At 42.7% G+C, this 23,658-nt stretch overlaps 12 protein-coding genes across 13 annotated transcripts; 9 read left to right on the top strand and 3 right to left on the bottom strand.

The window, feature by feature from the left end:
* Positions 1-1,209: 1,209 nt before the first annotated feature.
* LOC145708422 (uncharacterized) lies at positions 1,210-3,024 on the bottom strand. The gene is made up of 5 exons (XM_081786093.1): positions 2,790-3,024; positions 2,310-2,716; positions 1,920-2,241; positions 1,498-1,851; positions 1,210-1,454 (listed from the first exon to the last, which is right to left on the bottom strand). Exons 1-5 carry the CDS (start codon positions 2,859-2,861, stop codon positions 1,233-1,235), a joined length of 1,377 nt encoding a protein of 458 aa, XP_081642219.1. The 5' UTR covers positions 2,862-3,024; the 3' UTR covers positions 1,210-1,232.
* A 394-nt stretch (positions 3,025-3,418) lies between these two features.
* Positions 3,419-4,444, top strand: LOC145708428 (F-actin-capping protein subunit alpha-like). The gene is made up of 4 exons (XM_081786100.1): positions 3,419-3,729; positions 3,772-4,008; positions 4,054-4,200; positions 4,242-4,444. Exons 1-4 carry the CDS (start codon positions 3,445-3,447, stop codon positions 4,440-4,442), a joined length of 870 nt encoding a protein of 289 aa, XP_081642226.1. The 5' UTR covers positions 3,419-3,444; the 3' UTR covers positions 4,443-4,444.
* Positions 4,445-5,404: 960 nt separating this feature from the next.
* On the top strand, positions 5,405-6,883 carry LOC145708424 (transmembrane protein 184C-like). Its single transcript, XM_081786094.1, has 5 exons — positions 5,405-5,548; positions 5,593-5,682; positions 5,731-5,901; positions 5,946-6,066; positions 6,108-6,883. Exons 1-5 carry the CDS (start codon positions 5,437-5,439, stop codon positions 6,823-6,825), a joined length of 1,212 nt encoding a protein of 403 aa, XP_081642220.1. The 5' UTR covers positions 5,405-5,436; the 3' UTR covers positions 6,826-6,883.
* A 6-nt stretch (positions 6,884-6,889) lies between these two features.
* Positions 6,890-9,137, top strand: LOC145708418 (RNA-binding protein 15-like). The gene is made up of 7 exons (XM_081786088.1): positions 6,890-7,051; positions 7,094-7,248; positions 7,291-7,380; positions 7,424-7,630; positions 7,672-8,049; positions 8,093-8,635; positions 8,817-9,137. Exons 1-7 carry the CDS (start codon positions 6,917-6,919, stop codon positions 9,010-9,012), a joined length of 1,704 nt encoding a protein of 567 aa, XP_081642214.1. The 5' UTR covers positions 6,890-6,916; the 3' UTR covers positions 9,013-9,137.
* Positions 9,138-11,601: 2,464 nt separating this feature from the next.
* LOC145708441 (kxDL motif-containing protein 1-like) lies at positions 11,602-12,291 on the top strand. Its single transcript, XM_081786114.1, has 2 exons — positions 11,602-11,817; positions 12,013-12,291. The coding sequence occupies exons 1-2, from the start codon at positions 11,696-11,698 to the stop codon at positions 12,251-12,253; spliced, it is 363 nt and encodes a 120-aa protein (XP_081642240.1). The 5' UTR covers positions 11,602-11,695; the 3' UTR covers positions 12,254-12,291.
* On the top strand, positions 12,289-13,311 carry LOC145708432 (radial spoke head 1 homolog). The gene is made up of 5 exons (XM_081786104.1): positions 12,289-12,509; positions 12,550-12,670; positions 12,723-12,807; positions 12,855-12,971; positions 13,017-13,311. The coding sequence occupies exons 1-5, from the start codon at positions 12,327-12,329 to the stop codon at positions 13,174-13,176; spliced, it is 666 nt and encodes a 221-aa protein (XP_081642230.1). The 5' UTR covers positions 12,289-12,326; the 3' UTR covers positions 13,177-13,311.
* Positions 13,309-14,745, top strand: LOC145708426 (uncharacterized). 2 transcript variants are annotated; one of them, XM_081786098.1, is made up of 8 exons: positions 13,309-13,397; positions 13,446-13,534; positions 13,577-13,749; positions 13,789-13,912; positions 13,977-14,201; positions 14,246-14,358; positions 14,400-14,534; positions 14,579-14,745. In XM_081786098.1, the coding sequence occupies exons 1-8, from the start codon at positions 13,388-13,390 to the stop codon at positions 14,604-14,606; spliced, it is 897 nt and encodes a 298-aa protein (XP_081642224.1). In that variant the 5' UTR covers positions 13,309-13,387; the 3' UTR covers positions 14,607-14,745. The 2 variants fall into 2 exon arrangements, with proteins under 2 accessions (XP_081642224.1, XP_081642222.1); XM_081786096.1 differs by having other exon boundaries at positions 13,334-13,397; positions 13,437-13,534.
* A 154-nt stretch (positions 14,746-14,899) lies between these two features.
* LOC145708437 (uncharacterized) lies at positions 14,900-15,875 on the top strand. The gene is made up of 6 exons (XM_081786110.1): positions 14,900-14,984; positions 15,034-15,105; positions 15,152-15,298; positions 15,350-15,376; positions 15,516-15,652; positions 15,697-15,875. The coding sequence occupies exons 1-6, from the start codon at positions 14,904-14,906 to the stop codon at positions 15,815-15,817; spliced, it is 585 nt and encodes a 194-aa protein (XP_081642236.1). The 5' UTR covers positions 14,900-14,903; the 3' UTR covers positions 15,818-15,875.
* Positions 15,876-15,898: 23 nt separating this feature from the next.
* Positions 15,899-16,754, bottom strand: LOC145708438 (uncharacterized). Its single transcript, XM_081786111.1, has 5 exons — positions 16,682-16,754; positions 16,543-16,630; positions 16,380-16,500; positions 16,153-16,338; positions 15,899-16,111 (listed from the first exon to the last, which is right to left on the bottom strand). Exons 1-5 carry the CDS (start codon positions 16,683-16,685, stop codon positions 15,926-15,928), a joined length of 585 nt encoding a protein of 194 aa, XP_081642237.1. The 5' UTR covers positions 16,686-16,754; the 3' UTR covers positions 15,899-15,925.
* Positions 16,755-17,000: 246 nt separating this feature from the next.
* LOC145708416 (dynein regulatory complex protein 1-like) lies at positions 17,001-19,637 on the top strand. The gene is given in 9 exon segments (XM_081786085.1): positions 17,001-17,157; positions 17,201-17,538; positions 17,583-17,860; positions 17,904-18,453; positions 18,456-18,721; positions 18,834-18,940; positions 19,134-19,226; positions 19,274-19,371; positions 19,504-19,637. Coding segments are annotated over 9 exon segments (1,893 nt in total). The 5' UTR covers positions 17,001-17,026; the 3' UTR covers positions 19,536-19,637.
* Positions 19,638-19,897: 260 nt separating this feature from the next.
* Positions 19,898-21,367, top strand: LOC145708442 (beta/gamma crystallin domain-containing protein 2-like). Its single transcript, XM_081786115.1, has 4 exons — positions 19,898-20,365; positions 20,452-20,557; positions 20,921-21,002; positions 21,079-21,367. Exons 1-4 carry the CDS (start codon positions 20,306-20,308, stop codon positions 21,173-21,175), a joined length of 345 nt encoding a protein of 114 aa, XP_081642241.1. The 5' UTR covers positions 19,898-20,305; the 3' UTR covers positions 21,176-21,367.
* LOC145708858 (transmembrane channel-like protein 6) lies at positions 21,046-23,565 on the bottom strand (the record flags this gene model as incomplete). The annotated part of the gene is made up of 5 exons (XM_081786555.1): positions 21,046-21,687; positions 21,731-22,319; positions 22,362-23,001; positions 23,045-23,308; positions 23,358-23,565. Coding segments are annotated over 4 exons (1,497 nt in total), but the record flags the coding sequence as incomplete, so codon positions are not given.
* Positions 23,566-23,658: the final 93 nt, after the last annotated feature.

Below are 23,658 nucleotides of genomic sequence, written 5' to 3'. Positions count from 1 at the left end.
GGGTAAAATTGCATTATTAAAGACTTACTCAAAAAGGTTTCAAACTGTAAAGCCGAATAGAAGTTTGCTTACAAACAAAGTTGATTGTCCAACAAATTTGACTTTACCTCCGGGGCATCTAATCAAAATAAGTTCATCCTGTCACGCTGCATCAAACTTGATCGACTTGACCAACTCTTGCTCGACGAGCATGTACCGACGAATGGGCCCGGGGAGTTAATCGATTTTCCCCACTTGGGCAGAAATACGAAGAGATAGTTACCAACCTAGTCCAAATTTATATTTCAGAATTGAAAGAGGAGTTTATCTGCGCTTTTATGTCTCAAGTGGGGGTTTAATTTTTTAAACTCGCAAATCCCTAGGGTTTTGTCTTTAAAACCTTATCTCCATATAAAATAAATCGTAACCCTTCGACAGACTCCGGATACTCCTCCGGAAACAGTCAAGAACCGTTAGAAAATGATTTCTTTCGGGCAGAGGAGGACGCAAGAAGACAAGTGCTAGATGATGTGAGAAGATTTGTCGTATGAATTTTCAGATAACTATTTATGTTTTAATAGTCAGGCGATCAAAATTTGGAAATTGCGTTCGATATGCAACATAATATTCGACACATAGCACATGATGTCTTCAACATACCGACCGAACTGCGCATAACCCGGGTTATCGGTGATTCCGTCAGAGGAGCAAGGAAAATAGGGCTTTTAATTTTGAGTCGCGCCTCAGGAATGGGAGGGAGAATATTAGAATAGCTTGAATAGCTGAAGTATTAAAAAATAACATCTTTCACATTTCCCAAATAAGACGAGTTACGAAGAGCTGTTGTAAGAATACTGACCCCGATCACCAACATGATTGTACAAGCTGTCGGATCGATAGGAATGTATTCACTTTCACACAAGACCCATTTTTCTGCCTTTGATTGTACTAATTTGAATCCATTACAGTTTTCCTCATGGAGTTTCAACCAGTCTGTGGTATCGTGGACAACAAGTCGCTCTTTGAGATGATTTTTCAAAACCTTCCTTCAAAATATGCTAGTGAATTCTGCCAAAATTTGAAACGATGTGAGATTGCAAAAAAAGTGAGCTAGGACTACTTTTCCCCTAATTGAGACTGCTGCACTATTTTTCAATTACTTTGGCGAAGAAAAGCTTATTCTGATAATTTACAAGTGGAGCTTAAATAAATAGACAAAGATTTCCAAAGGCTTGGCATGATTTATTTTCATTTCACCACCATTGAAAGAGTTTTTCTAGCAGCGCATCATGACCGAGCTTGGTTACTTTATGCCTTCTCGCGATGTTGTAATAGTCTTGCTTTGATTTTTGGCGCAATGCTCGTCTTTCTTCGATCACTTTCGCCTTGTCGACTTTGAACTTCTTCAAGTCATACGTTTGCCAAAAATTAAAGTCAACTTCTTCGCGCTCTCCGCCCAATAGCACTTTCGTTATCTATCAAACATTTAGAAACTGCCAAACAAAAAGAAGATTCTACCTGCGGGGGCGCTTTCCGGACTGTTGATACTCCGTCATCCATCTGATCTCCGTCTTCAGCACTTGCATCTTCGTCCTGACCCTCAGGCCTGTTAAACATCGACAGCAAAGAAAAGCCGCCCGCCGCTTGCTCGCCTGTTTCACTTTCTTCGACCCCGATGTTCAACTTCTTCACGCCAAAGTGCGTCTCAGCTGATATTTCTGGCGCTTTTAAATTCGTGAATTGATTCTGGTCGAAGGCATTTTCTTCGTTCTCTGATTCGTCATCGGACGCGTATGGGTTGTAGACGGTGTTTTGGAACTCGCGTTTTCTCCGTGCTCGCAGTTCCTGTTGCTTTTGCCTGCTTACTTTCTCCTTTATAAGGGCTCTTTTTTGTATTTCTCACTGGACAAGAAGGCAATATTGACGATTTTGAGCCTCGCCTGAAGTCTTTCGTCGTCTTTGAAATGTTCATCAAGTTTAAATCTCTCGTCATTAAAGTTCTGTTCCATTTGAAAGAGTCCAGCTCCAGAAGCGTCTCCAAACTCGGGACGCATCTTCGACGAGAAATCAGGTTCCATCTCTTCTTCTGATCCCGATCCGTCCAGCAAGTCGCGTCCTTTCCCGGTCTCTTCATCTTCGTCACTTGAATCGAACCTGACTTTTGTGCCGCTTGGCTTTGCCATTTTCATCCGCTGAAAACGCGCTTCTCTTTCAGACAACGCGTCTTTTCGACGATCATCTCCGTGCGTTTTTGCTTTGGCGCTTTCCTTTTCATACAGTTCGCAAAAGAAAATGCTAAAAATCGAAGCATATTTTGAAAAAAGCAAAACTGTTTCTTTCGTTGGGATAGTTTCGCTTGCAAAAGTTTGGAAGCCTCGGCGAGTTTTCGTTTCTTCTGTTCTTTTTGTTCTTCAATTGATTCATCATCATCATCCGAAGAAGAGGAGGAATCATCCGAGTCGCTTTTTTCGAATTTGGCAGCTTGAAAAGGCGCTTGGAAGTTTTCTTTATTTTCGACTTCTTTTTTCTCCTGTCGCAGTTTCGCCGCCCGCTCTCTGAAGCTCTCCTTCGCCTGTTTCACTTCGATTCTAGCGCCGTCCCACTCTTTTCCGTTTTCCTTGAGAAGCCTTTGCAGATTGGCGCAGTCGTCGCGGATTTGAAGAAACGCAAAACGCGAAATAACGACGTCCTCGTTTTTCTTCTCGACAAGATTGACGCCTTCGATATCCGCTGAATACTGACTTTATTTAAAACTGATAGAAGGAAAACAACGATAATCGACAAAAGAGGAATCAAGAGAGAGTCGCTACCTTTCTGAAGAACTGGCGTATCTCCTGCTCGCCGGCTGATTGGGGGAAATTCTTGAGGTAGATTCGCGGCATTTCGATTAATCAAATTTGCGTTTCCGTTTTTCTTCGTCCAGGATCTCGCGTTTGCCTTTGAATTTCCTCTAAAATGGCTCTTTTTGAAAACGCCCAATAGAGGCTCTCGTCGAAACGCCCAATCACCGAAAGCCCCCAAGAGAATTATTTTTCCAAAAAGTCGCCAGAAAAGAGAAATAAAAGAAAACACCAGTTTCGGCAGCCATTGGCTTCATTAGTTCCAGTCGCCATCAATATCAAATTATCAAAAGAGGAAAAGAGACTCCGCCCGCCCTGATGAAATTATTCTAGCGCCCTCTCAGTTCTCTCTAATTCTGCGCTCAAATCAGTCAATTTCTAACCTTATTCATTCTTATTTTTAAATCATCAAGAACATGGCGTAGTTAATCAAGTCAGTTAAATGTCTATTATCAATTTATCTGATAAATGTTCTAGTTATTAAATTGACTACTGAAAATGCGCATAGATCGCAGATAATAATTTTTACGGCTTCTTGTATGTATCATCAGCGCTGAGTGTTTTATCACCTCTTTTTCGCCATCTTGAATTTCTTTTGAGAAAACTGCGTTTAGAAAATAAAAAAATGGCAGATTCGTACGACGAAGAGCCGATCAGCGAGGCGACGAAGATAGAGATGGCCGCCGACTTCCTCAAATTTGCTCCGCCCGGCGAATTCAACGAGGTTTACAACGACGTGGCGACGATCCTGCACAATGAAAATCAGATGAAAGAGGCCTGTCGGATTGCGGTGCCGCAGTGGAACGTCGAACAGTTCCTCCCCGTCGAACTGGGCACGGGAGAGAAGTGCCTGCTGACGCCTGCCGCCGCACTTCCAAATGGTCGATACTACGATCCCAAGTCGAAACAAGTGCGTCACTTAAGCTCCAATTAGCGATAATTATTGTTTCAGTCGTTCGACTACCATCACATGCAGCGCGCGGCCAGCGACCTCCAGCAGATCCCGACGGACGAAAAGAGCGAACCGCTAAGGGCAGAAGTCGAGGCCGCGGTGGAAGCCTACGTCAACGCTCATTACCCAAATGGCACCACCTCTGTCTACGGTCAGTCAGAAGCCTCCAAAATCACAGTCATCATCTGCATCGAAGATCACGAATTCCAGTCGAGAAATCACTGGGGCGGCCGTTGGGTAATCCCTTTTTCGTAATTCTAGTTCGCTAATTTCGCTGTTTAGCGATCATGCTGGACGATTGAAATCAATGATGGCCAGGCGACGATCTCGGGTCTGCTGCGCATACAAGTCCATTACTACGAGAACGGAAACGTCCAACTGCTTTGCAAAAAAGAATACGAACACGAAATGTGCTACGACAGAAATCAGGTGCCGTTTATCATCGTCTTTGCTTTACTTTTATTTTTCAGTTCGTGGCGGATCTGATCAAATATGTGAAGACTTCTGAGGGCGACTACCAAAGCGCCATTTCGGACAACTACGTGAAAATGTCGGACACTACTTTCAAAGCACTCAGACGGCAGCTGCCAATGACCAAGACAAAGATCGACTGGCACAAACTCCTTGGCTACAGAATCGGGAAAGAAGCTACCCAAGCTGCCAATCATTAACATTTAAAAAGCAAAAATGCCTGTTCTATAGTTTTGTTTCTCTTATTTCCTATTCAACAAAATATAAAATGCAAGATTCCGTTTTACTTTTCGGACTTGTGCAAAAGCGCCTTTGCTAAAACAAAAAAATACAATTTTGCTAACACATTCAATCACAGTCCGTTTTCTAACGGTTAAGTAGCCAAAAAATGAAAATAAAATGGCCCAGTACGCTTATTCTAAACCCGATGGACCTACCCTAACTTCTGAGAAACTACGCATGAAAAAAGCAAAAAGAATTTTTCTTGTTCAAATAATGTTTGTAGCGTTGGTCTCTACTTCTCCTTTATTGTTAACACAGAACATTCTGATTCATATAAAATCCTTTCAACTCAATCTAGATTGTCTTTTCATTATTCTTCTTAAATCCGCACCGAGCACATTCACAGAGTATTCATGTCAGAAAGTTTTTAAACAAACAATCACATGAGCTTTTCTCGGCTCTTTTTAATTTACATACTCGGATATGACAAATACAAGTCAGGCTTCTTCCCTTTCGGAGGTAACTAAAAATTTTCTCCAAAATGCTATAATTTGTCGTAATCTATCGTTCCTCTCCAAATTTGAGGCGATCTCGCCTCTTTTATTGATGACACCAAAAATGTAAAAGGCTTCAATAACTCAAATCAAAGTAAGAAAGCAAGTCATGTATCGTATTGAAATTTACCTAAGATATTTAATCCTTATAAAGCTCTCCTCTAAAACTATAAGCACAATTGTTCAATTAACTCAAAACGAAGTGGCATTTCGTATCCCCGTTTCTCTGGAGAATTTCCAAGAGAACGAGTTACCCCCTTTCTCTTCGCGCTGCACTTTTTTTCCAAAATCAAAAAAATGATAACTCTATTTTCCGTCAACTCTTATCACCATCAAACTGTAAATACGCATAATTGATATTAAAATTGATTTCAATGTGTCATGTAGTTAAAAAGACCTTCTATTCAGATGAGAGTTCATGATCGATATACCGACTAGAACCTGCTTTCAAAATGTCGTCATTGCATTCTACCTTGCGATTCTCATTGTCGTGCTTCCCTTTCTCATAGGCCCGCTTGTTAAAAATGAAGGTGAAAAGTCTTTGAGTTTTGTCTAAAAGTCTATTTTCTTTTAGTTCATCCGAATAACGAGGCCTTTCTCATTGCTGGAATATTCATTATTCTCTCACTGCCAATTTCTGCCTATTCCATCGTCAACCACCTTGGTAAGTGAATTACCTGTTTTTCTTTTACCAGAAATTTTGCTGTTTCAGTGAACTTCACACAGCCAGACCTACAGCGCCCAATATGTCGAATTCTTGCAATGGTCCCCGTTTACGCGCTCGATTCTTTTCTGTCAATTCGTTTCACTTCGTACGCGATCTACTTCGACACCATTCGCGAATGGTACGAAGCATATGCAATTTATAACTTCATGTCTCTTGGTATGTAATACAGTAAGAATTATACTTTTCAATAGTCTTTTTAGTTCTCCGTTTTCTTCAGCGCAATTACGACGTGAGTTACATAATGGAGTACAAACCTTATCAACGCCATCTTTTTCCTTTTTGCTGTCTGCCTATTCTCCACACGTCAGACTACGCCGAAGGGTAAGCAAATTCTTCTACCCTCTTGAATTACCCATTTCAAGTGGAAATGTATTCATTCGATTCTGCAAAACTGGGGTGCTCCAATACTGTTGTACCAGGACTATAACAACCATGCTGGCCTTCATCACACATTTGTTCGGTTTCTACGGGAGTGGTCTCTTCAACTGGCGCTATGCATACCCTTATCTGGTCTTTATCAACAATATTTCTCAAATCTGGGCGATGTACTGTCTCATCCTCTTCTACTATGTAATGCGCGTGGAGCTCCGTCCTCTCGAGCCACTTGCCAAGTTCGTCGCCATCAAGCTCGTCATTTTCATGACTTTCTGGCAATCGGTTCTGATCGCTGCTCTCGTCGCTTTTGGCGCGATAAAGCCGAAGGACGAGTGGGAGTGGAATACAAAAGAACATCTCCGAATCGGCCTTGACAACTTCATGATTGTAATAGAAATGTTCGTTCTCGCCCTCGTCCATCACTTGGCTTTTCCAGTTTCTCCTTACTCCGATGGCGTGGGAGAAATGGGGGTTTCATGGCATTCGAACATTCCCGCTCTTTGGGACCACTCAGACGTTCGCAGCGATATAGCAGAACATGTTCGCGTTATAGGTAGCGCAGTTCAAGGCGGAGCGACACGAGCACGCTCTAGAATCGTCGACATCCTATCAAATCAAGTTTGGACAAGAGATAGCCAACGCATTGAGCCATCATCAACTACCGAGTATGAAGACGACGAAGAGCTTCTTTCGCCTCTTATTTGACACTTTACAGATCTCACTCAGTTCTTTTCAGTTCCTTCAACGTGAAGACCTTCTATTCAAAAATAACGATTTCGATAAATTTTCTTAAGAAATGAAAAGATATCGATCGGACGAAGATGAGCCGTACTACCGAAATCTTGTTGTCCGAAACATCCCCGGTGAAATAAAGGATAATGACGTGGTGGACTGTCTCCAAGAAGAATACTCAAAATATGGAAAATGCAGAGTAAGTCTGCTTGTTTAAGTAAGATTCGAAACGGGAGTTTAGGTTCGTATGGGGAAAGACGACCACGACGAACGCGTCGGCTTCATCGAATTCGCGCACCACGATTCTGCAAAAGACGCGAAGGCAGCCCGTGGCCACCTTGTAATGAATGAGCGGAGACTGCGAATCGATGTTTGGCTTGGTCACAAACGAGATCGGTAAGCTTGCTTTTCGACTTTTTCGTTAACTCTTATTTACAGAAGGTCCCCTCACGACGATGACCGGCGCTACGATGACTATCATAGATATAAAAGAGACCGGCACAGTCCCGAGTACAGGGACGAATACAGGTAAAAATAGACATTGAAGAGCAAGAATGTAGGATTTGTATAGGTCACACAGCAGATCCAGGCGATCGCCACCACGCGAAGAGCGAACCGAGCGCTACCGGAGTAGCGAACGAAGAGGGAGAGATGAGCCGCGTGGGTACGCAACGAGGCCAGGAATCAAGCCGGACTTTGAATTTCCTCGCGATGAAGCGGGTCGAAAGCGAACACATCTGGAAGGCGAAAAATTCTTTCCCGGTGGAAGGGCTCATAGGTAGAGTTTGCCGAGATTCCTCGCGAAACGTTTTGATTTAGGCCCGGTGAAGATTACCCACCAGAAGACGATCCAGGAGCAACTCGCTCATTATTCTTGGGAAATTTGGATCGAAGCCTCAATCGGGAAGACATCTACTCAGAATTTGAAGAATATGGCGATATTCTTGAATGCGACATAAAACAAGCACGAAATGCAAATCACTCCAACTTTGGCTTCGTGAAATACTTGGATTTGAACATGGCCTGGAAAGCGAAGTTAGCGATGAACGGAAAAGTACTTCATAGAAACGCGATTCGTGTGGGCTGGGGAAGACCTGTTCCGAGTAAAGTTTTATGGGTCGGTGGCCTCGGCCCAGAAGTAACTACAACTCTTCTTCAGCGTGAATGTAGTAAATACGGCTCCATCTATAACATCAAGTGAGCGTCTTCTCATTTATATAATAATAACATCTTCCACAAGGAAAAACGAGAACTCCGATTGGGCAGAAGTTACTTTCCAGACTATTGACAGTGTGACTTACGCTATCTCCGCCCTCCGAGGGAAGCGGCTTCCTGGTTCAGAGCGACGTTGTCGCGTCGACTACGCGTTTACACAGGAGGGAGCTGAAAAGATCGGTACATTCTCTTCGTTGTCTGCCTATCATGAACGACGAGCACGCGAATCTGGCAGTCTTCTCGAGCTTCACTCAGCTCTGGGCGATTGTTGGGAAGGCGAGCTCGAGATCAAGAAGCAGCCTATCTCCGCTCGTTTCTCGCTAATCGCTGGCGACCAGAAACGACTATCCCTATCATTCTCTTCCCTCAGTAAAATGAGCATAAAGCATCGTCTTACTTTCAACCACAATCTTGCGAATTCTATGTCCGAAAAAGCGAAACAAGGCAAAGTCGGCGCATTCTTGTTGATAACAAAAGGCCGAGGCTCACAGCGCAGCATCAAAAGCCTAAATCAATATTTTCAACTCACGAATTCTGTTGGACTAGTTTATGTTAACAGTGAAGAACGGTAATTAATTTTATTCGAGAAGATTTCCTCTTAAACATTCTTTTCATTCTAGCGCTGGTTAAGTATTATTTTCATGCTCAAATCATAAGGGTAAAGTTTTATAATTTATCCACCATTTATCGAACATTCACTTATTCCAGTTTGTTTGATTTCCTCGACAAAACTGATTTATTATTTTCAGCGCTGCCATGTTTATTTATCCAGCCTCGTCTTGGACGGAAGGCATCATTTCTTCGTATGCTCCTCTTCTTGCGGGGCGACTGAAAGGAGCCGTTTACATGCTCGCCTATGTCGGCTATTTGCCCGCCGAAGAGTACCAGAAACATAAAAAAGCTGCCGCCGAAGATAAGGCCGTAATGGCACCGTTACAACGATGACGATTATTCCTTCTTTTATTCTGTCTATTCTCGAATCCGCTTCTTTTAGTACTTAATGACTGTCTTACTGTGTCTTCTAAATATTGCTCTATTGGTAAATAAATTCCTTCCTTGAATTAAAATTGACCTCAGACTTCCTTGCAATTGTCATTTGGATTATTACCATTTTTGAGAGTAGAAGAAATTCTTAGTAATCGAATTTCAACTAACCAGGCTTCGTATTTGACTAAAGCTTCAATCCAGTCGCTTCCGAAGAATGACTGATTGCTATTGACCGTCCAGCTCGAGCTCATCCGTGCTAAGTAAATATTTGCGCTTTGCGGAAAATGATGAATTGCCTCGTTCAGAATTATAGTCGCAACTAAAGTTATGACCATAATTAAGCGATTACTATGTTGCTCTACGGGCAAACTAAACGGCAATTGCCTTATTCTCGAAGGAAAGATGGTCTGTCGATCGTGTCCACGTATCGGTTACAACGGCGTTAACAGACTTGGTACAAGCGTCAAAGTTTCACGCAAGGCCATTAATCCGCCACTGTTACCCAGAGTGTACTACTAAGTTCCTCCTTGTTTTGTCTTCCTTGATTTCGATGTCGTCGAATACTTCTCCCCGATTCGGTAAAGGACAGAAAGCTTTGCAATTGTGTTTCACGTGAGTTTGCAAGGTTTTACTGTTCTTCAACGAAGCAGGCGCCATCTAATCATTTTCAGTTAGCGTTTCCATCTCACTAACGCTGTTATAGTAAAATTACGAGGCGCGTCAGTCGAGGTCTCGATCTAGAGCCGAGTGACCAAATCTACGAAGTTTCACCCAGTCCCCTGGGTACAACAACCCGAAAGGGTCAAACATCGCATTATGGTCGATCGGTCCCTGCGAAAAGAGGAGGCGCATTTGGATTGTCCATTATTCTTTCACACAAATGGCGCAGATAATTTTCTCTCGGCGAGTTCTCTTTCTCTCTCTTTTCACCAGACAAGGCGGTGTTATGTTAATTTCACTGTTTAGTTGGTTGAAGTAGCTCTCATTCTCTGTGTGTTCCTTCGGTTGTCTTTCTTTTTCACCCGATACCCGCCTCCACGAACGCGGGCCCAAACCCGAAGCCGATAGTCAACACTCAAGCACACCATCTCACTCCCATAGCTCCACGAGCAGAGGCGACTCCCTTTGTTAACTAAAAGCTTTCATCCTTTTTTTTCTCTCAAAGTTAGTAAACACAACTCTACAATAACTCAATAGTCGAAAAACGAAACATGGGCCGGTGGCGAGTAATACGGATAGGAGATCGGCTGCGGTATCGCCGCCGCGTAAAATCCGTTGTCGCAATGGCTCGTTAACTTCTCATTGTCTGTCTCTTATTAGTTCACGTGGGCTCGTAAACTAAACCACTTTAACTTGCGCCTATTTATGAGGGCCTTAATTGCTCTGTTCTAAAATTCTTGGGGGGTACAAAGGGAATTCATCCATCTACTACGGATGTGGACATAGTAGAGTCAATGGAATCATCTTTCTTTCCCAGGCGCTACATATTTGAAATATATCCACTTTTTGTGCGCGTCCAAATTAAATACGAGATTGAATCTTCACTCGAAAATAGATTCTTATTGAACTAAGGATTAGATGGAGACGACTGGAAAAATATTTTCTTTTTGCTTTGATTTTACTTTGATGGAAGATAAATTAAATATATTGAAAGCGATGATTGATTTTGACGGCTTGGTCATCTTGAATTTCATCTCCCTGGTCTCATCTTTGCCAGTTGACTGAAAAATATAAGAAATACATGCTGCAGCTAGACGAGTTCTCACTTTCAAGGAGAGTAGGAAATATGTGTAGAAAAATCGATATTGATAGCATTTCATCCTATTAATAAGAGACGCATCCCATTCATTCAAGAAGGATGTCTACTACAGGTGTAGGTTAAGAAACTGTCAATTTTCTTCTATGCTCTCGAATTTTGAAGTATAAGTCTTCCTTGATATCAACCAGTCTTAACCTCTTCTAGCAATATACACACTGGGTATATTTTAAGTCAGGGCTAATATTTACTGATAACTTAATTATTTTGATGAGCATCGAATCTCGATTGATAGCCCGGCTTTGAGCGGGAACGATTTTACCCGACAACGAGATAACTGTATTAGCTACTACAATTTTCTCACAATGGAACACCAGCGTTTATCTTTGCTGATCGGTAATTAAGAAAAAATACTTATTCACGGCTCAATAGCTCAATTTTCAAAGGGGCGCTTTACATGTTTGCTATGTCAGTGCTCACTGTTATGGTTTGGATGATATTCAGCTACTAAAAGCAAAGACGACGTATCTCCTTATACCCAGAACAATTAAGCTCTTTCACTGCAATTCGAAAAAAACACCGTCATTTCTTCCTGGACCAAGTATTATTTCTTGTCGCTTTTTGTTCTTCTCGAGCTCTTACTTCGACCATAATAAAGACTTGCGAAAGAAAAATGTATTCTTTTGTATGCACTTCTCCAAAATTCTGATGTGACCATCACAACAGCTCACTACAGAGTCAATAATCTGTGACGACACGGAGGCTATTTTGACTTTTTTGTGTTAAGAAAAACTGGCGATTTTGTTAGTTTCGTGAACAGAGGAGTGGAGGTGTATTCCGTCGCCCCAGCAACGGGGAAAAGATTTTTCCGAAACAGGGCGCGCAATGAGTCGCAATCAAGAGCACGATGAAAGTGGCAGTAATGCTCCTCCAGAGCATATTACGCAGATCCTCTGTCGTCAGGACATAGAAGAAGTAGAACGTGCGCAGCGGGATACTGCTCTGAGGTAAGCGAGTTGAAATTTGTTCGGCAAGTAATTGCCTTCATCCAACAAGTCAACATTGTAGCAGCTATTTTTATAATTTATAATTTTGAAAGGTCATCCTATCGCTCGAGTCGTCTTTGTGATCATTTTATCCCCACTTTGCCAAGCATAATTTTCTTCCTATCTTGATCATAAAAAGCTGGTAAATCGCTTTAGATTTGAGAAGACAGGAGAAATGGTTCACAACGCTAATCTGATCGTCGGAAACCACTACGCAATTCTAGCAGAACGCCTAAACGACCACACTGCTGTTGTTCTCAGTCTCAAGACTGACATGGACGCCACTTACGAACGGCTCAAAGTTATCAAACGGAAGATGGCCGCAAAGCATCCAGAGCTGATAAAAAAGGCTGAAGAGGAAATAATAAAAGCAATGCCCCCTCATGATGATTTTTAGCTTCGCTCTGCCTGTACATTTAAGATATTCATCCTTCATCCATCAGTTTATTTTGATTCAGCTAAGAACTAAAATGTCGGATTCCGAGGCAGAATTCGAGGACGGACAAGAGTTCTACTTTGGCGAGTACGATGGCGAGCGGAACGAAGCGGGGGAACGGCACGGCACCGGGAAGGCGACTTTGTCCAACGGAGATGTCTACGAAGGACAGTACGAAAAGGGACAAAGGCATGGCGAAGGTGTCTACAAGTTCAAAGTATAAAGACTAAGAATTATCCGTGGAGCTTAGATTTTAGGGTGGAGCACGATATGTCGGATCCTACTCGAGAAATAAAAAGGTCGGTGAGGGAAAAATGTATTACCCAGACGGCTCAGTTTACTCCGGTCAGTGGGAAGACGACAAGAAAAATGGAATCGGTACGTTACTAAACTTTTTTCGTAAAACAAACGAAGTCAAAAATACTCTCAGGAACGTACACATATGTCAACGGTGACACTTACGAAGGCCAGTTCAAAGATGATAAACGCCACGGCGATGGTACTTACACGTTCAAGTAAATACAGCTAAACTAGTTCCGAATTCTTTACATCTTCTTTTCAGAGAGAACGGCACAGTCTTCAAAGGAAAGTGGGAAAGTGACCAGGCAAATGGAGGTGCTGAGCTCATTCACAAAAATCACCGCTACCAGGGCGGCTGGAAGACCAACCAAATAAGCGGGTACGGTTTAAATGATGAAAAACTGAAATTTCGTATTTCCTTCAGTCCTGGAAAATACGTTTTCGACATTGGCTGCGAGCAACACGGCGAGTACGTGAGCATCGTGGTTGAAGACGGCGAAGAAGAAGAGGATGAAAATAAAGCCTCGATTTCTAGATGGAAGGCTCACCACATCGCTCCAATTACAGTTGCTACCGCTCAATAAGTGTGTTTTTCTATTTACTGTAAATTTACTGTACTATTACTATTGACCTTTTGATTTCTACTTCCGAATAATTCTTCTATTTTGCTACCATAAACGAATTTATATTTTCACAAAAGCGCTGAAATAAAAAAAAAAATGGAAAAAAGTTTCTAGAAGTAATATTGATGTTTTCCGAATTTGTCAGAAGGGGCTCAGCACAGTTCTTCGAGGGATGGAGAATGGTATTTTTTTCGTTTTTAATCGAGAGAGAAGTATTTGAGTATTTTCAGGTGCAAGGCCCCACCAGGGCGTCAAACAGTCGCAGAGTCGAGGAAGTGGGTTCAAGAGGATAAATCTAAACAAGGCGCATCTTGGGCTGGTAAGTCACTTTTTTATTATTCAGCTTTGAAAGTCTTCGTAGGAAAGAGAACGGCAGATAAATCCCAAACTTCCTCCTCAGTCTTTTCGACGCTACACACGGGCCGGTGCTCCTAACGAAGGCTCATTTACTGAATTCGAGAAGAGCCGTGGTCCACGCCTTGGCCTCACCAATGCTGAAATTCAAAAAATCGGCCAGACATATTGCTGCATTCGGTAAGATAATAATTCTGCGTGTTTGACATCGAATTTTAGCCAATCTCGATTGAACACAGACGCAGAAAAGCGTAATGCGCAGCGGGAGCAGTTTCGCCGTTTTGAATGCAAGCAGCACGAAGACCAAATTATTGATCTTATGAAGAATAAGCGCAAGAAACCGGTAAGTTTCACCCAAATTGTGGAAAGTAAACAAAGTCTGCTCTAGAAAACATTGATTTTTTTAGCTGGTTCTTCTCCCTCCCCGAGAAAGTGAAGAAGAGTTGAAGAAGCCATCGACGCCTCGAATTCGCCAGCTATCAAGAAGCCAACTTCCAAAGAAGAAGGTCTTCAACGTGCCCCTTTTGGAGCCCCAGAGCGGCGAACAGAAGCCAGAGCTTGAAGTCGATTTGTTCGAGATGATGAAAAATTTGCCAAAGAAGGAACCACTCTTCCCCATTTTCGAGACCGATGTAAGTCTTTAAAATTATTTTAAATATGAATTCGAGTTTTTCAGTGCCGAATCGTTCGTGGAAGCAATAAGGGAAGCCAACAGATAGCAAGAACTGTCTCAAACAGGGGCTCTCCGATCGAATGGGAGACGAGTCCACTAACAGCCGATTTTTCAAGGTATGCGAGCGAATTTGATTTATACATGTGACGCTTTCTAGTGCTACCCACCGCATATGTATATTCCAACAGACAAGCAACGTCCAGTTTGGGCTGATCGTCTCATCACCTCCCTTGGTAGCGGACACTGGCACTTGCCACTCCAGCATCACAGCAGCGTTGAGACTGTCTTCAAGGTAATTTTTAATTGCCGTTTTCTTTTATTAAATCAATTTTAAAGGCCAACTACATCGACGAAGAAGATCTGAAGGGAATGCAGCGAGAGCACTGTGTCGAGCGAACTGATAAAGACCGTCGTCGAATCGTGTTCCGCTCCGAGTACACCACCCAGTACCAAGATCTGGGCAAGGTCTCTCGCAAGCTCAACAAGCCCCGACAACGATAAATTGAAGCAAGACAACTCATCCACACCTCGACTTCGTTCTACATTTCTGTAACAACGGGTTTCGTTGATGTGCTAAATATAGTTAATATTGATATCTTTTTTTATAAAACAAAAACGAACAAACCGCGAATTTCTGAATTAACATTTTTACATTTTTAGAATGAGCGCCCCTCCCTTTGGCTGCAACTTGATTAGAAGTCCTAATGCGGGCGGTCGGACTCTCTTAGAAAACTGGGTCGAGGTAAGTTAGCGTGTTTTTCTTGCAGGAGAGACTTAGCTGGTTATTTCAGGATAGATTGAATAGATCATCTGACGGTGAGGTTTCGACCAGCGTAGAGCTTAAAAATGGCCACAAAAATCTGGTAAGATAGATTGAGTAGTTATGAGCTGTGATGAGCGATCTTTTAGATTACTGGAGAAAAGGCTGATCACCAGTTCTTGACAACTACCGCCGATTACTACAAGCAGCCCGATAGCCGCCCCAAAGAGGCTCAGGCCGGCGTTTTGACCCGTAAGAGATATCAAGATGCCCTGCAAGAAGTTCTTGACGAGGAGGTAGAACTCACTCGCTTCAAGTATCGCAGAGCCTTTCAATTTTATTTTTAGAGAGCAGAGGAAATGCGTAAACAAGAGGTTAGACTCTTAACACATTTAATGCATGCTTTTACCTCATTTATTTACATTTACTCTAGCCCTTTGATGAAACATCAAAATCAGTGCATGAATCTCTTTTTTTAACACTCTTGTCTTTGATACTAAACTACGGTTTTAGGAGGAAAGGCAACGCCTTGAAGCGCGACGCGCGAATCCTCGCATCCCTACTCAGCCGGGACCACCTCAGTTCGACTCCTCTTGCCTCAACGAAAAGCCCATCACTGTTTGGAGCCAGCTTCATGAAGCTTACAAAACGTAAGTCTGCTTTGTAAAATCAAATGATTATTCGTTGTTTTCAGCGCTACGAAAGGACAGATCGTCGGTGGAACAGCTGGCGAAGAATTCAAGAGAAGCGCAAAGTTTTCTACTCCCTTGGTTCACCAACTCGACAAGCAGGACGATATCCCTTACCAGCTCTAATTTGATCCTGCGCCTCTATTATTTTTCTATGCTACTAATATATACTTTATTTTTATAACTCTGTGACCACTTCTCTTAGAATTCGTGCTTGCGTTTATTCAAGAGGTTTCAAAAGGCAAAGGACCAGCCAACGCTAAGGATAATGCATAGACAGATAAAATATAGAATCATTGGGACTGCAAAGTGTAGGAAAAAGTTACAACAATAGTTATGTTCCACGGGCTCTTCAGTTTTCTTGTTCTGTCCTTCTGTGGGATTGTTATTCACCGGTTGGCTTTCCATCTCGTCCATTTCCTGAAAGTACCATGATGATATAAGAACTTTTTTTTAAATACCTTTATTTCTTCAATGATTTTCTCACAGCAACAGCGGCAACAGGAGTATGCCACACTGATACATGCGTAGAACCAAAATAGTAGAATACCAACAACAAGGGAGACCACTGTGAAAATCATGAAAGCTTGGAGTGACGGAAGATGCTCAAATCTAACGGCGCAGATTCCCAGAATGCCATTTATAAGCTGCAAAATTTTGATACATTTTGAATCCCATATCATTTTACCGTCAATAGGCAATAAGTAAAGGTTATCCATGGCAAACAGGTCCAATAGCTAAAGAACGTCACGCTTTCAGTGATGTAATCAACATTTTTCCATCCTTCGCAGGCAGCAGAACACGCCAAACTTGAACAAATGTTAAGATATTTGAAGACAATAATTTTTTACCCGCATAGTAGATCTTTGATGGTTCCGATTCCTCCTACTGTTGAAAGGAGCCAAAAGAAGCCCATAAGCGTAAGAAAAATAGAGCATCCTGAAAGGTCCATTCAAGCTAGTTTAGCCTTCTAATGCTAATGCTAAATACCCATAAGTGTCCAATATTCGCCTTCATATTCTTCAAAAACTGAAGTCGTATTAACAATGGCAAGGTGGATGGGAACAGTCGAGGTTTCCATGATAAAGCCCGTTTTTTCAAATCGTTTAATTTCTCGTGATCATCGTCTGAAAAGTTTTACTGGGCCTCTTTTGTCAACAAAGCAAAGTTTGATCTCTGCTGAGAGCACACTTTGTCTAAGTACGCAGAGAAAGAGAGAATGAGTCAGAATCTGAGAGTGATAGGAGACAAATCTGGACAGTGATTTATTGACTATGAAATAGATTTTAGCGAAGGGTATCTCGAGGGACCGCGAGTGGAATTTGCGTTTTCAGAATGTTTTCCGGACTTCGCAATGACGATGGGGTGGTGGGAACAGAGCAAGAAGAGAAAGAGAAGAGAATGCAAGAGCGTCGGGACAGAATCAAGCAGAGAGTCCGAGCAAAGGAGCAGCCCGACTTGGTCATGTAAGTTTTCTTATTTTCCGAAAAAATATACGCGTCTTTTCAGCGAGGAGGAAAAGAAACAAATCGATGTGAACCCCCAGATGAAAGTGTCGGAGGGCCGCCTCGCGCTTCTGAGAAAGGCAGGCACTGAACTCGTCTCGAACGTTGAAATTGCAGCTGTTGCGCGAGAGTTCGAGAGGAGAAAAGAAGTCCACGAAGAGAAGAAGCGTCGCATGAAAATCTTGGCGGATGAAGCTGACGCTAATCTGGAGAAATTCGAGGCTATCCGCCGAAGATGGACAGGATCGCTTGCAAGAGATGTTCCTCAGGAACTTCGGGACGCGCTTACTGACCAATGCAAAGCATGCGAAGAAGTCTTGAGCGCTAAAAACCAGCTTATAGGTGTGATTCTAATCTCTTGGTCTAAAAGTTAACGATTTTTCTAGTTGAGCTGAATCGAGAGCTGAAATGCAGCGAAGATGAGTACGTCAAGACCTTGAAGAAGCAGTACGATGATCTCGATATTATCACACAGCGAATGGTGGAACAGTACAGGACGATGGACCGGGCTTTCAGAGACGAAGCAAAACAAGTCATCGCTGCTCTGGACGCTCAGTTCAAAGATGTTGAAGCAACTGACTTGTGGCGTGAAAAGGCTGCACATCTCAGCAAAACCGAAAATAACTATCTCGAAGACAGGTTCGAGCTCCGCGATGAACTCCAGGTAACTCTTTAGGACTCTCTTCCGCTTTAAAAACATTTTACAGTCAGAAATCGACAGGCTCCGTCTGCGGGACGCTGAAGACCTTCACACTACAAAGATCAAGCTGGAAACTGACGTGCAAGTTCTGGAGCAACAGCTTGAAAGTATGCGCGCTTCATACCAGCTGAACCAGGAGAAGCTCGAGTATAACTTCCAAGTCCTCAAAAAACGCGATGACGAAAATACGATCACTAACAGCCAGCAGAAGCGTCGCTTGACAAAAATGCAGGATCAGCTGAACAGTCTACGATCAAAGCTCGAGGCGCAAGAGAAAAAAGCCCGCGTAGAAGGATGCAACCTTCGAGAAGATTACCGACGACTGCTTCAACAGTACGCCGACTTCCAAAAGAAAAAGAAGCATTTCGAGGATGCTGACAACAAAAAGTTCCGAGAGGTCTGGGAGATGAACATGCAGGAACTTATGGAATTGGTGAATCGAACGCTTCAGGCGGACAAGATCATTTCCGAGCAGCAGCTTGGAGTAGACTTTGTCATGCCCGAATACAACAAGAGCACTTCCAAGCAACATAGACCATCTGCTATGGAGTATGCTAAAAAATCCTTGCTGGGGAAACTAGCATCCCCAAGAAGCAAGCTGACCAGGCATTTGACTTGCTCTGCTCAGAGTGCTCGTTCCTGGTTGAAGCCATGCTTAACAAGCTTATCGAGCCGCTGAAGCCAGAAGAAAAACGACTTATTCTTATCGATGCGATTTTCGCCGCGCTCAACATTGACGACGAGTCTGAACTCAAACTGCTGATGGCGGAAATGACGAACTACGGGGCGATCGGTGAAAAAGCCGATCCAAATAATGCTCTCGAGGTATTTTTGCTATCCACTTAATTGACCCGAAGATAAAATAACCATTAACGCGAATAGGGCACTTGACATGATTAGATCTCATTCTTACGCCGTTCATCAATTCTCAATTTAGGGCATTCTCAGTTACATCAACAATGCGATGCTGAGGAGAAAGAAAACTAGCCTCACAAGCTCGAACCATTCGAAGGGAGACATCAAGTGGGAAGTCTGGGAGGAAAGGTAGGAAATCATTGGAACAATTCGAACCCACTTGCTAACGATTTTAAATGTTTATGAACCTCTTTCGCGAACAATAAAATCTGTCGCGACGTGGCTCTTAAAACTTCTAAAAATACACATTATCGGTGCTCAAGCTTTGAATGTCTGAGAACTGAAATCATTGATTTGAACTCTTCAATCTTTATATTTTTAGGTCTCACATTATCAACGATAAGAAGCTTATCCTCTGGAACGCTCTTTACAAAGCTCAGCAGAGTTATTTTGAGTGTCTCAACCAGCGCGCCTCGTAAGTACCCGAATACACACTACTTGACGTTTCTAATTGTCTTTCAGACTCGTCAGCGACAACGAAAGCTTGCAGACACAGAACGAAGAACTCCGTGTTCTATTGCACCAGTACGTGACGATGGAAGTCAACAAAGACCTTCAAGGCAAAGTTCGAAGTACATACGTATTAAGATTAATTCCTGGCACAGAGACTTGAACTAGCAACAACGATTTGAGATGTTCAAATTTGTTTTGCATCAGTTCGAGCTGCTCTAATTACTTAGAACTCGCAAAAGTTCCACCGAATCGCGTTCTCAACATCCAGTAAAATGAACTCAATCTGCTCAGAAACCTACTTTTATATGTACTAAGAATATATTTTTGTAATATTTATAAGAAACCGCTCGAGTGAGTTAAATCTTAAATGGTTGTTACTCACAGATATGTCTTTTGATTCTTGAATATTCAAGCATGGCTCAAAAACAGACAAGGTCTCTCTTCGAAACCAAAATGAATTACTTAAAGTGAGAGCAAGGAACGTGTTGTTGATGTCGAAAACGAGTGTTAACTTAAAACACTCGGGTTGTTTTTTAATTACCGCTCCTTGATATTGAAACGTGTGGGTCGTCTTTTGGGGAAATTGAAAGTTTAAATACATTTAAACTTATCGAAGAAATTAATCACTGAGATTTCGGCCGTCATTAGTCTTGACCTGGGGGTTCTAGGGTTTGCAGTCAGCATCTTAATAACGTCATGTGATCGCCAAAATGGGTCATGCGAGGACGACAATCTGATAGCACTCCCAGCGGAGAGCGTATCCTCTCCAGGGGCAGAGGTCGGCCCAACTCATAAACCAGACAGCCAAAGAGCACGTGGTTGCTAAAATCAGAAGAGAGGCTCCCCCAAAGGAATACCAGCTTCGCCACGTTGTTTTTCTAGAAGACTAAGTTTACACACGCCCGGCGCAGTAACGAGGATTCAGTTAGACTTTTTGTCGGCGCACCTGGCGGCTAACTATTAACAAGACGAGGCAGAGTTGTTTTCGGTCAAATCCAAGAGAGCGCGAGGAATATTTAACTGAAGAAAGACTACATCAAAATGGCACCACCAAGCAGAATTCAGTTGTTTTCCGAACGACACTTTGGAGGCAACGGACAGGTAAAGACAACATTTGTTTCTTTAGAAAACAAGAGGATGTCACTGATGAAATCTTTCGAAGGGGCGAAGCTCAGTTTCTATTTAAGAGCTTCACGGATAACTTCGCTGCCCTTGGATATCGCCGTTTGTGCCCGAAATCCGCCATCGTCGAAAATGGAGCGTGGACTTTATACAGTAACTTGGGTTTTCAAGGTATGTACTCTGAGGGCATGCCGTAAACAGTCGCCTTTTCAACACCCTAGTGAGAAAAAACAATGAGCCCGCCTTTGAAAAGGAGAATTCCCCCCGTGATCTTGTGACCCCGCTGTTTTTTGTGTGGCTGCCACAATGAGCACACTCTGAGCGTCTTACTGTAAGCCGACTCTTATAAATCGATCAGAATATCTAAAAAGTAAAAAAAATTCAAATGAACTGCTCCAGCGCATACCTAATCATTTAAGCTACTCGGTTAAACGCAACTAGGAAAATGATACGATAGAATCTCAGGGTGAATTATGTTGTCACTCTCAATTATGCTAACATTCAGCAGAGATTGATAATGACAATTATTTTCAGGGCGGTATCTCACCCTTCCTGCCGGAAAATACGACGACCTTACCATGATTCTCAACGGCATTGGATTCTACGAAACTCAAAGGTGCGGATTATCACATTTTCCTCGTTACATAACTGACATTGTCAGTCTGACAAGAAATAACTGATTATTTTGATAGTTTGCGAGTGGTTGAGAATCCAGCAGTCGCCCAAGATGGACCATGCGATGCTTTTGCAAGCATGTCATTAAGCGCAAGTGAAGCGATGGAGACATAGTGGATGCCTCCCAAACTCTACCCAATCCCTTTTTCTGTAACCATCCTTGTAATCCCTTCAACCGCAGATCCCCACGAAAAGTCAACAACAAAAAGCGCCTCGAACAAACTCGATGATACACACTCACAGTTCTTGATAGTATGGTATTCCTTACCATACCTTTTATTCAAATAAAATCACAGAAGATTCAAATCTATTGTTATGAAGGTCCTTTAATTTATATCAGTTAGTGCAGGAAAAATATCGGTGCAGAGAATTGGAATGAAGAAAGTGCAGGTCAGAGGAATAGCTGGGCTGTTATTTACAGAATTGAGAATTGGAATGTTCAGGATTAACTGCGGAGCTGCGTTGTGTACCCTCGTTTCTTAAGCATTTTCTTGAGCCGATGAACTTCGCGATTTTGACCGCGAATTCTTGTGTGTACGACTAGGATAAGTCCAAACAACGATAGAATTAGGAGACTGAGAAGGACAGATGAAGTCAGGATGCTAACAGTTTTGTCGAATGCTTGGCTAGAACCAGAGCATGATTACAGAATCGAAAAAGAAATAGTACCGTATGTGAGCCGCATTGTTCGCCAAAGAGGAAAATATTTGCAATGGATATTCGAGATTTCTAAACGGGCCACAAGAGTTCGAGGTGTTTTTCGGGAGGACAACAGCAATCATGAGGATTATTGAGTAGCAAAAGGACAGCGTCTCGGAAACAGTGGTCATCGTTGAGATCGCGCCAAGGGTGATAACATCGTGGGGCTCATCGCTAACGTATCTGACAACCAAGATCTTTACATAAAATGTGATAAACACGCGCCCAACGGCCCCAAGAAGAAGGAGCGGACAAAAATATAATCCTCCATTCAGGATATTCAGCATTCGCGATAGAAGTAAACAAAAAGGTGCAAACTTGCACTGCAAAGGGCTGAATAGCCATTCCTAGAAACGTAATAGAACAGCCAAAGACTATTTCGATTCCATTCGAAATGACGTCGAAAACAGGAGGTCTCATTGAGCATCCTTTTCGAACTAGTGACACTAGACACTCGCAGAAAATTGTGTTGATCAAGAACGAGCACATCGTGTCGAAGAAAAAGAACTTGTAGAGTTCGTGTGCTATCACATCTTCCCAGCAGTCTTCATTCTGAGATCTATAAAAAAGAAATCAGGTAACGCAAAATCTGATCGAGTACCGTTCGCTCAGTTCGTAAATAAGCGACGTCAACAGTGCGAATCGCATGACTAGGATTCTAGTGATCGTTAAGATTATTCTGTGTTCATTGTTGAAATGCTCCATTTCTCCAAGCACCACGAATAGGCGAGTAAGAAGACATGAAAGTAACGATGTGAGAGCGGGAATAATAAGCGGAATCTTCTCTGTTTCAGGACACGGCCGATACCAGTATTTGCAGGCGTATAAGAAGTCGTCATAATGTCTCCGACCGATAATTACAATCATGACGCATGAAGCGAAAACAAGGGTCAAACAAAGAATCCAGATGAATGCAGACTTTGTCCACATAATCACTACCGACGAAGTAGCTCTTGAGTCCTTTGCAAGCTTTTCTTTGATGAAGAGTGCATTCGAACGTTTCTGGAGATTCGCCATGTGAGGGTCCACGATCGAGTAATCCCACCCAGAAAGAAGAAGTTTGGAGATTCCATTTTGAGACATCATTTGATAGTGGACAGCTAGGGAAAAATGACGTCTCCCTTGATTGAAGATGCGAACTGCTGAAATACAAAAAATAACCAAAATGGTTGTTGCATACGCCGTCGGAATGCTATAGGACGAAAGAGCAGAATCGGTGGGATATGAGCCAAAATATAGACCTAAAATTGAAACATGAGAGCAAAGTCTCTTTTTTTAATCTACCTGAGTTGAGAAACCATCCTTCGCCAGTGACAAGGTCTTTTAAATGAAACTTCTTTGATGTCGCATTATTGAGTTCGTCAGTTAGATTTTCGTGGCGTCTGTAAGGCGAATATATAAACAATATACATAGAAAGGAAGGGAGAGCGTAGAATTGAAGGAGCGACTTCAGAAAGTAAAAATAAGACGCAACGAAGCTGCCATGTCTGCCCTGGACACCTTTGATTATTTCGCTCCAAATATCGAACAGGCGCGATGTCTGCTTCACTGAAAAATTTAGTTCGAAAATGTTGTTAAGGCGTCTTTTTTTATTTACCAGAAGAAGAGAGATGACTTTTTGTTGCCAAAAGATTCGATCTGGAGCGCTGAGACTCGAGTGTTCGAAGAAAGTGTCGTCGATCTCGTAGTGTAAGACGTTGATCGCCGTTTTCAGTTCTGAAGGTGGCACGGCGACGAAGGGCTGAAGTTCGCAGTCGCGAAGGTTGCGTCGCTGGTGGCCGATCGGGCAGCGGCGGTGGCACGCTCGAAACGGGCGAGGAAATCGCAGATGGGGCTTCTTGAAGCAGGCTCGCTTCCTGCAAGACGCGCTCGACACTGGCGTTGTTGTTGCCAAGAGC

The sequence above is a fragment of the Oikopleura dioica genome, chromosome XSR (assembly GCF_907165135.1).
Source record: "Oikopleura dioica chromosome XSR, OKI2018_I68_1.0, whole genome shotgun sequence".
Classification (NCBI taxonomy): domain Eukaryota; kingdom Metazoa; phylum Chordata; class Appendicularia; order Copelata; family Oikopleuridae; genus Oikopleura; species Oikopleura dioica.
The sequence above is the reverse complement of the archived record's forward strand: the minus strand, read 5'-3'. Positions and strand labels throughout refer to the sequence as shown.

Bases quoted from the DNA above. Each gene is read 5' to 3' on its own strand.
- LOC145708422 (XM_081786093.1), bottom strand. From the start codon at position 2,861: ATGCCGCGAATCTACCTCAAGAATTTCCCCCAATCAGCCGGCGAGCAG. The intron at 1,852-1,919 runs GCGAGGCTCAAA...GCCCTTATAAAG, and splicing joins AAGACGACGAAAGACTTCAG to GAGAAAGTAAGCAGGCAAAA. The intron at 1,455-1,497 runs GTAGAATCTTCT...AATGTTTGATAG, and splicing joins TCCGGAAAGCGCCCCCGCAG to ATAACGAAAGTGCTATTGGG.
- LOC145708438 (XM_081786111.1), bottom strand. The intron at 16,501-16,542 runs GTAAAAAATTAT...CATTTGTTCAAG, and splicing joins ATCAAAGATCTACTATGCGG to TTTGGCGTGTTCTGCTGCCT. The intron at 16,339-16,379 runs GTAAAATGATAT...AAAATTTTGCAG, and splicing joins TTACTTATTGCCTATTGACG to CTTATAAATGGCATTCTGGG.
- LOC145708441 (XM_081786114.1), top strand. From the start codon at position 11,696: ATGAGTCGCAATCAAGAGCACGATGAAAGTGGCAGTAATGCTCCTCCA. The intron at 11,818-12,012 runs GTAAGCGAGTTG...AAATCGCTTTAG, and splicing joins CAGCGGGATACTGCTCTGAG to ATTTGAGAAGACAGGAGAAA.
- LOC145708426 (XM_081786096.1), top strand. The intron at 13,913-13,976 runs GTAAGTTTCACC...TGATTTTTTTAG, and splicing joins AGAATAAGCGCAAGAAACCG to CTGGTTCTTCTCCCTCCCCG. The intron at 14,202-14,245 runs GTAAGTCTTTAA...CGAGTTTTTCAG, and splicing joins TCCCCATTTTCGAGACCGAT to TGCCGAATCGTTCGTGGAAG.
- LOC145708424 (XM_081786094.1), top strand. From the start codon at position 5,437: ATGATCGATATACCGACTAGAACCTGCTTTCAAAATGTCGTCATTGCA. The intron at 5,549-5,592 runs GTGAAAAGTCTT...ATTTTCTTTTAG, and splicing joins CCCGCTTGTTAAAAATGAAG to TTCATCCGAATAACGAGGCC. The intron at 6,067-6,107 runs GTAAGCAAATTC...ACCCATTTCAAG, and splicing joins ACGTCAGACTACGCCGAAGG to TGGAAATGTATTCATTCGAT.
- LOC145708432 (XM_081786104.1), top strand. From the start codon at position 12,327: ATGTCGGATTCCGAGGCAGAATTCGAGGACGGACAAGAGTTCTACTTT. The intron at 12,510-12,549 runs GTATAAAGACTA...CTTAGATTTTAG, and splicing joins AAGGTGTCTACAAGTTCAAA to GGTGGAGCACGATATGTCGG. The intron at 12,671-12,722 runs GTACGTTACTAA...AAATACTCTCAG, and splicing joins CGACAAGAAAAATGGAATCG to GAACGTACACATATGTCAAC.
- LOC145708442 (XM_081786115.1), top strand. From the start codon at position 20,306: ATGGCACCACCAAGCAGAATTCAGTTGTTTTCCGAACGACACTTTGGA. The intron at 20,366-20,451 runs GTAAAGACAACA...TTTCTATTTAAG, and splicing joins ACTTTGGAGGCAACGGACAG to AGCTTCACGGATAACTTCGC. The intron at 21,003-21,078 runs GTGCGGATTATC...TTATTTTGATAG, and splicing joins GGATTCTACGAAACTCAAAG to TTTGCGAGTGGTTGAGAATC.
- LOC145708437 (XM_081786110.1), top strand. From the start codon at position 14,904: ATGAGCGCCCCTCCCTTTGGCTGCAACTTGATTAGAAGTCCTAATGCG. The intron at 14,985-15,033 runs GTAAGTTAGCGT...TGGTTATTTCAG, and splicing joins TCTTAGAAAACTGGGTCGAG to GATAGATTGAATAGATCATC. The intron at 15,299-15,349 runs GTAGAACTCACT...TTTTATTTTTAG, and splicing joins AAGAAGTTCTTGACGAGGAG to AGAGCAGAGGAAATGCGTAA.
- LOC145708428 (XM_081786100.1), top strand. From the start codon at position 3,445: ATGGCAGATTCGTACGACGAAGAGCCGATCAGCGAGGCGACGAAGATA. The intron at 4,009-4,053 runs GTAATCCCTTTT...TTCGCTGTTTAG, and splicing joins ATCACTGGGGCGGCCGTTGG to CGATCATGCTGGACGATTGA. The intron at 4,201-4,241 runs GTGCCGTTTATC...TTTATTTTTCAG, and splicing joins TGTGCTACGACAGAAATCAG to TTCGTGGCGGATCTGATCAA.
- LOC145708418 (XM_081786088.1), top strand. From the start codon at position 6,917: ATGAAAAGATATCGATCGGACGAAGATGAGCCGTACTACCGAAATCTT. The intron at 8,050-8,092 runs GTGAGCGTCTTC...ATCTTCCACAAG, and splicing joins GGCTCCATCTATAACATCAA to GAAAAACGAGAACTCCGATT. The intron at 8,636-8,816 runs GTAATTAATTTT...TATTATTTTCAG, and splicing joins TATGTTAACAGTGAAGAACG to CGCTGCCATGTTTATTTATC.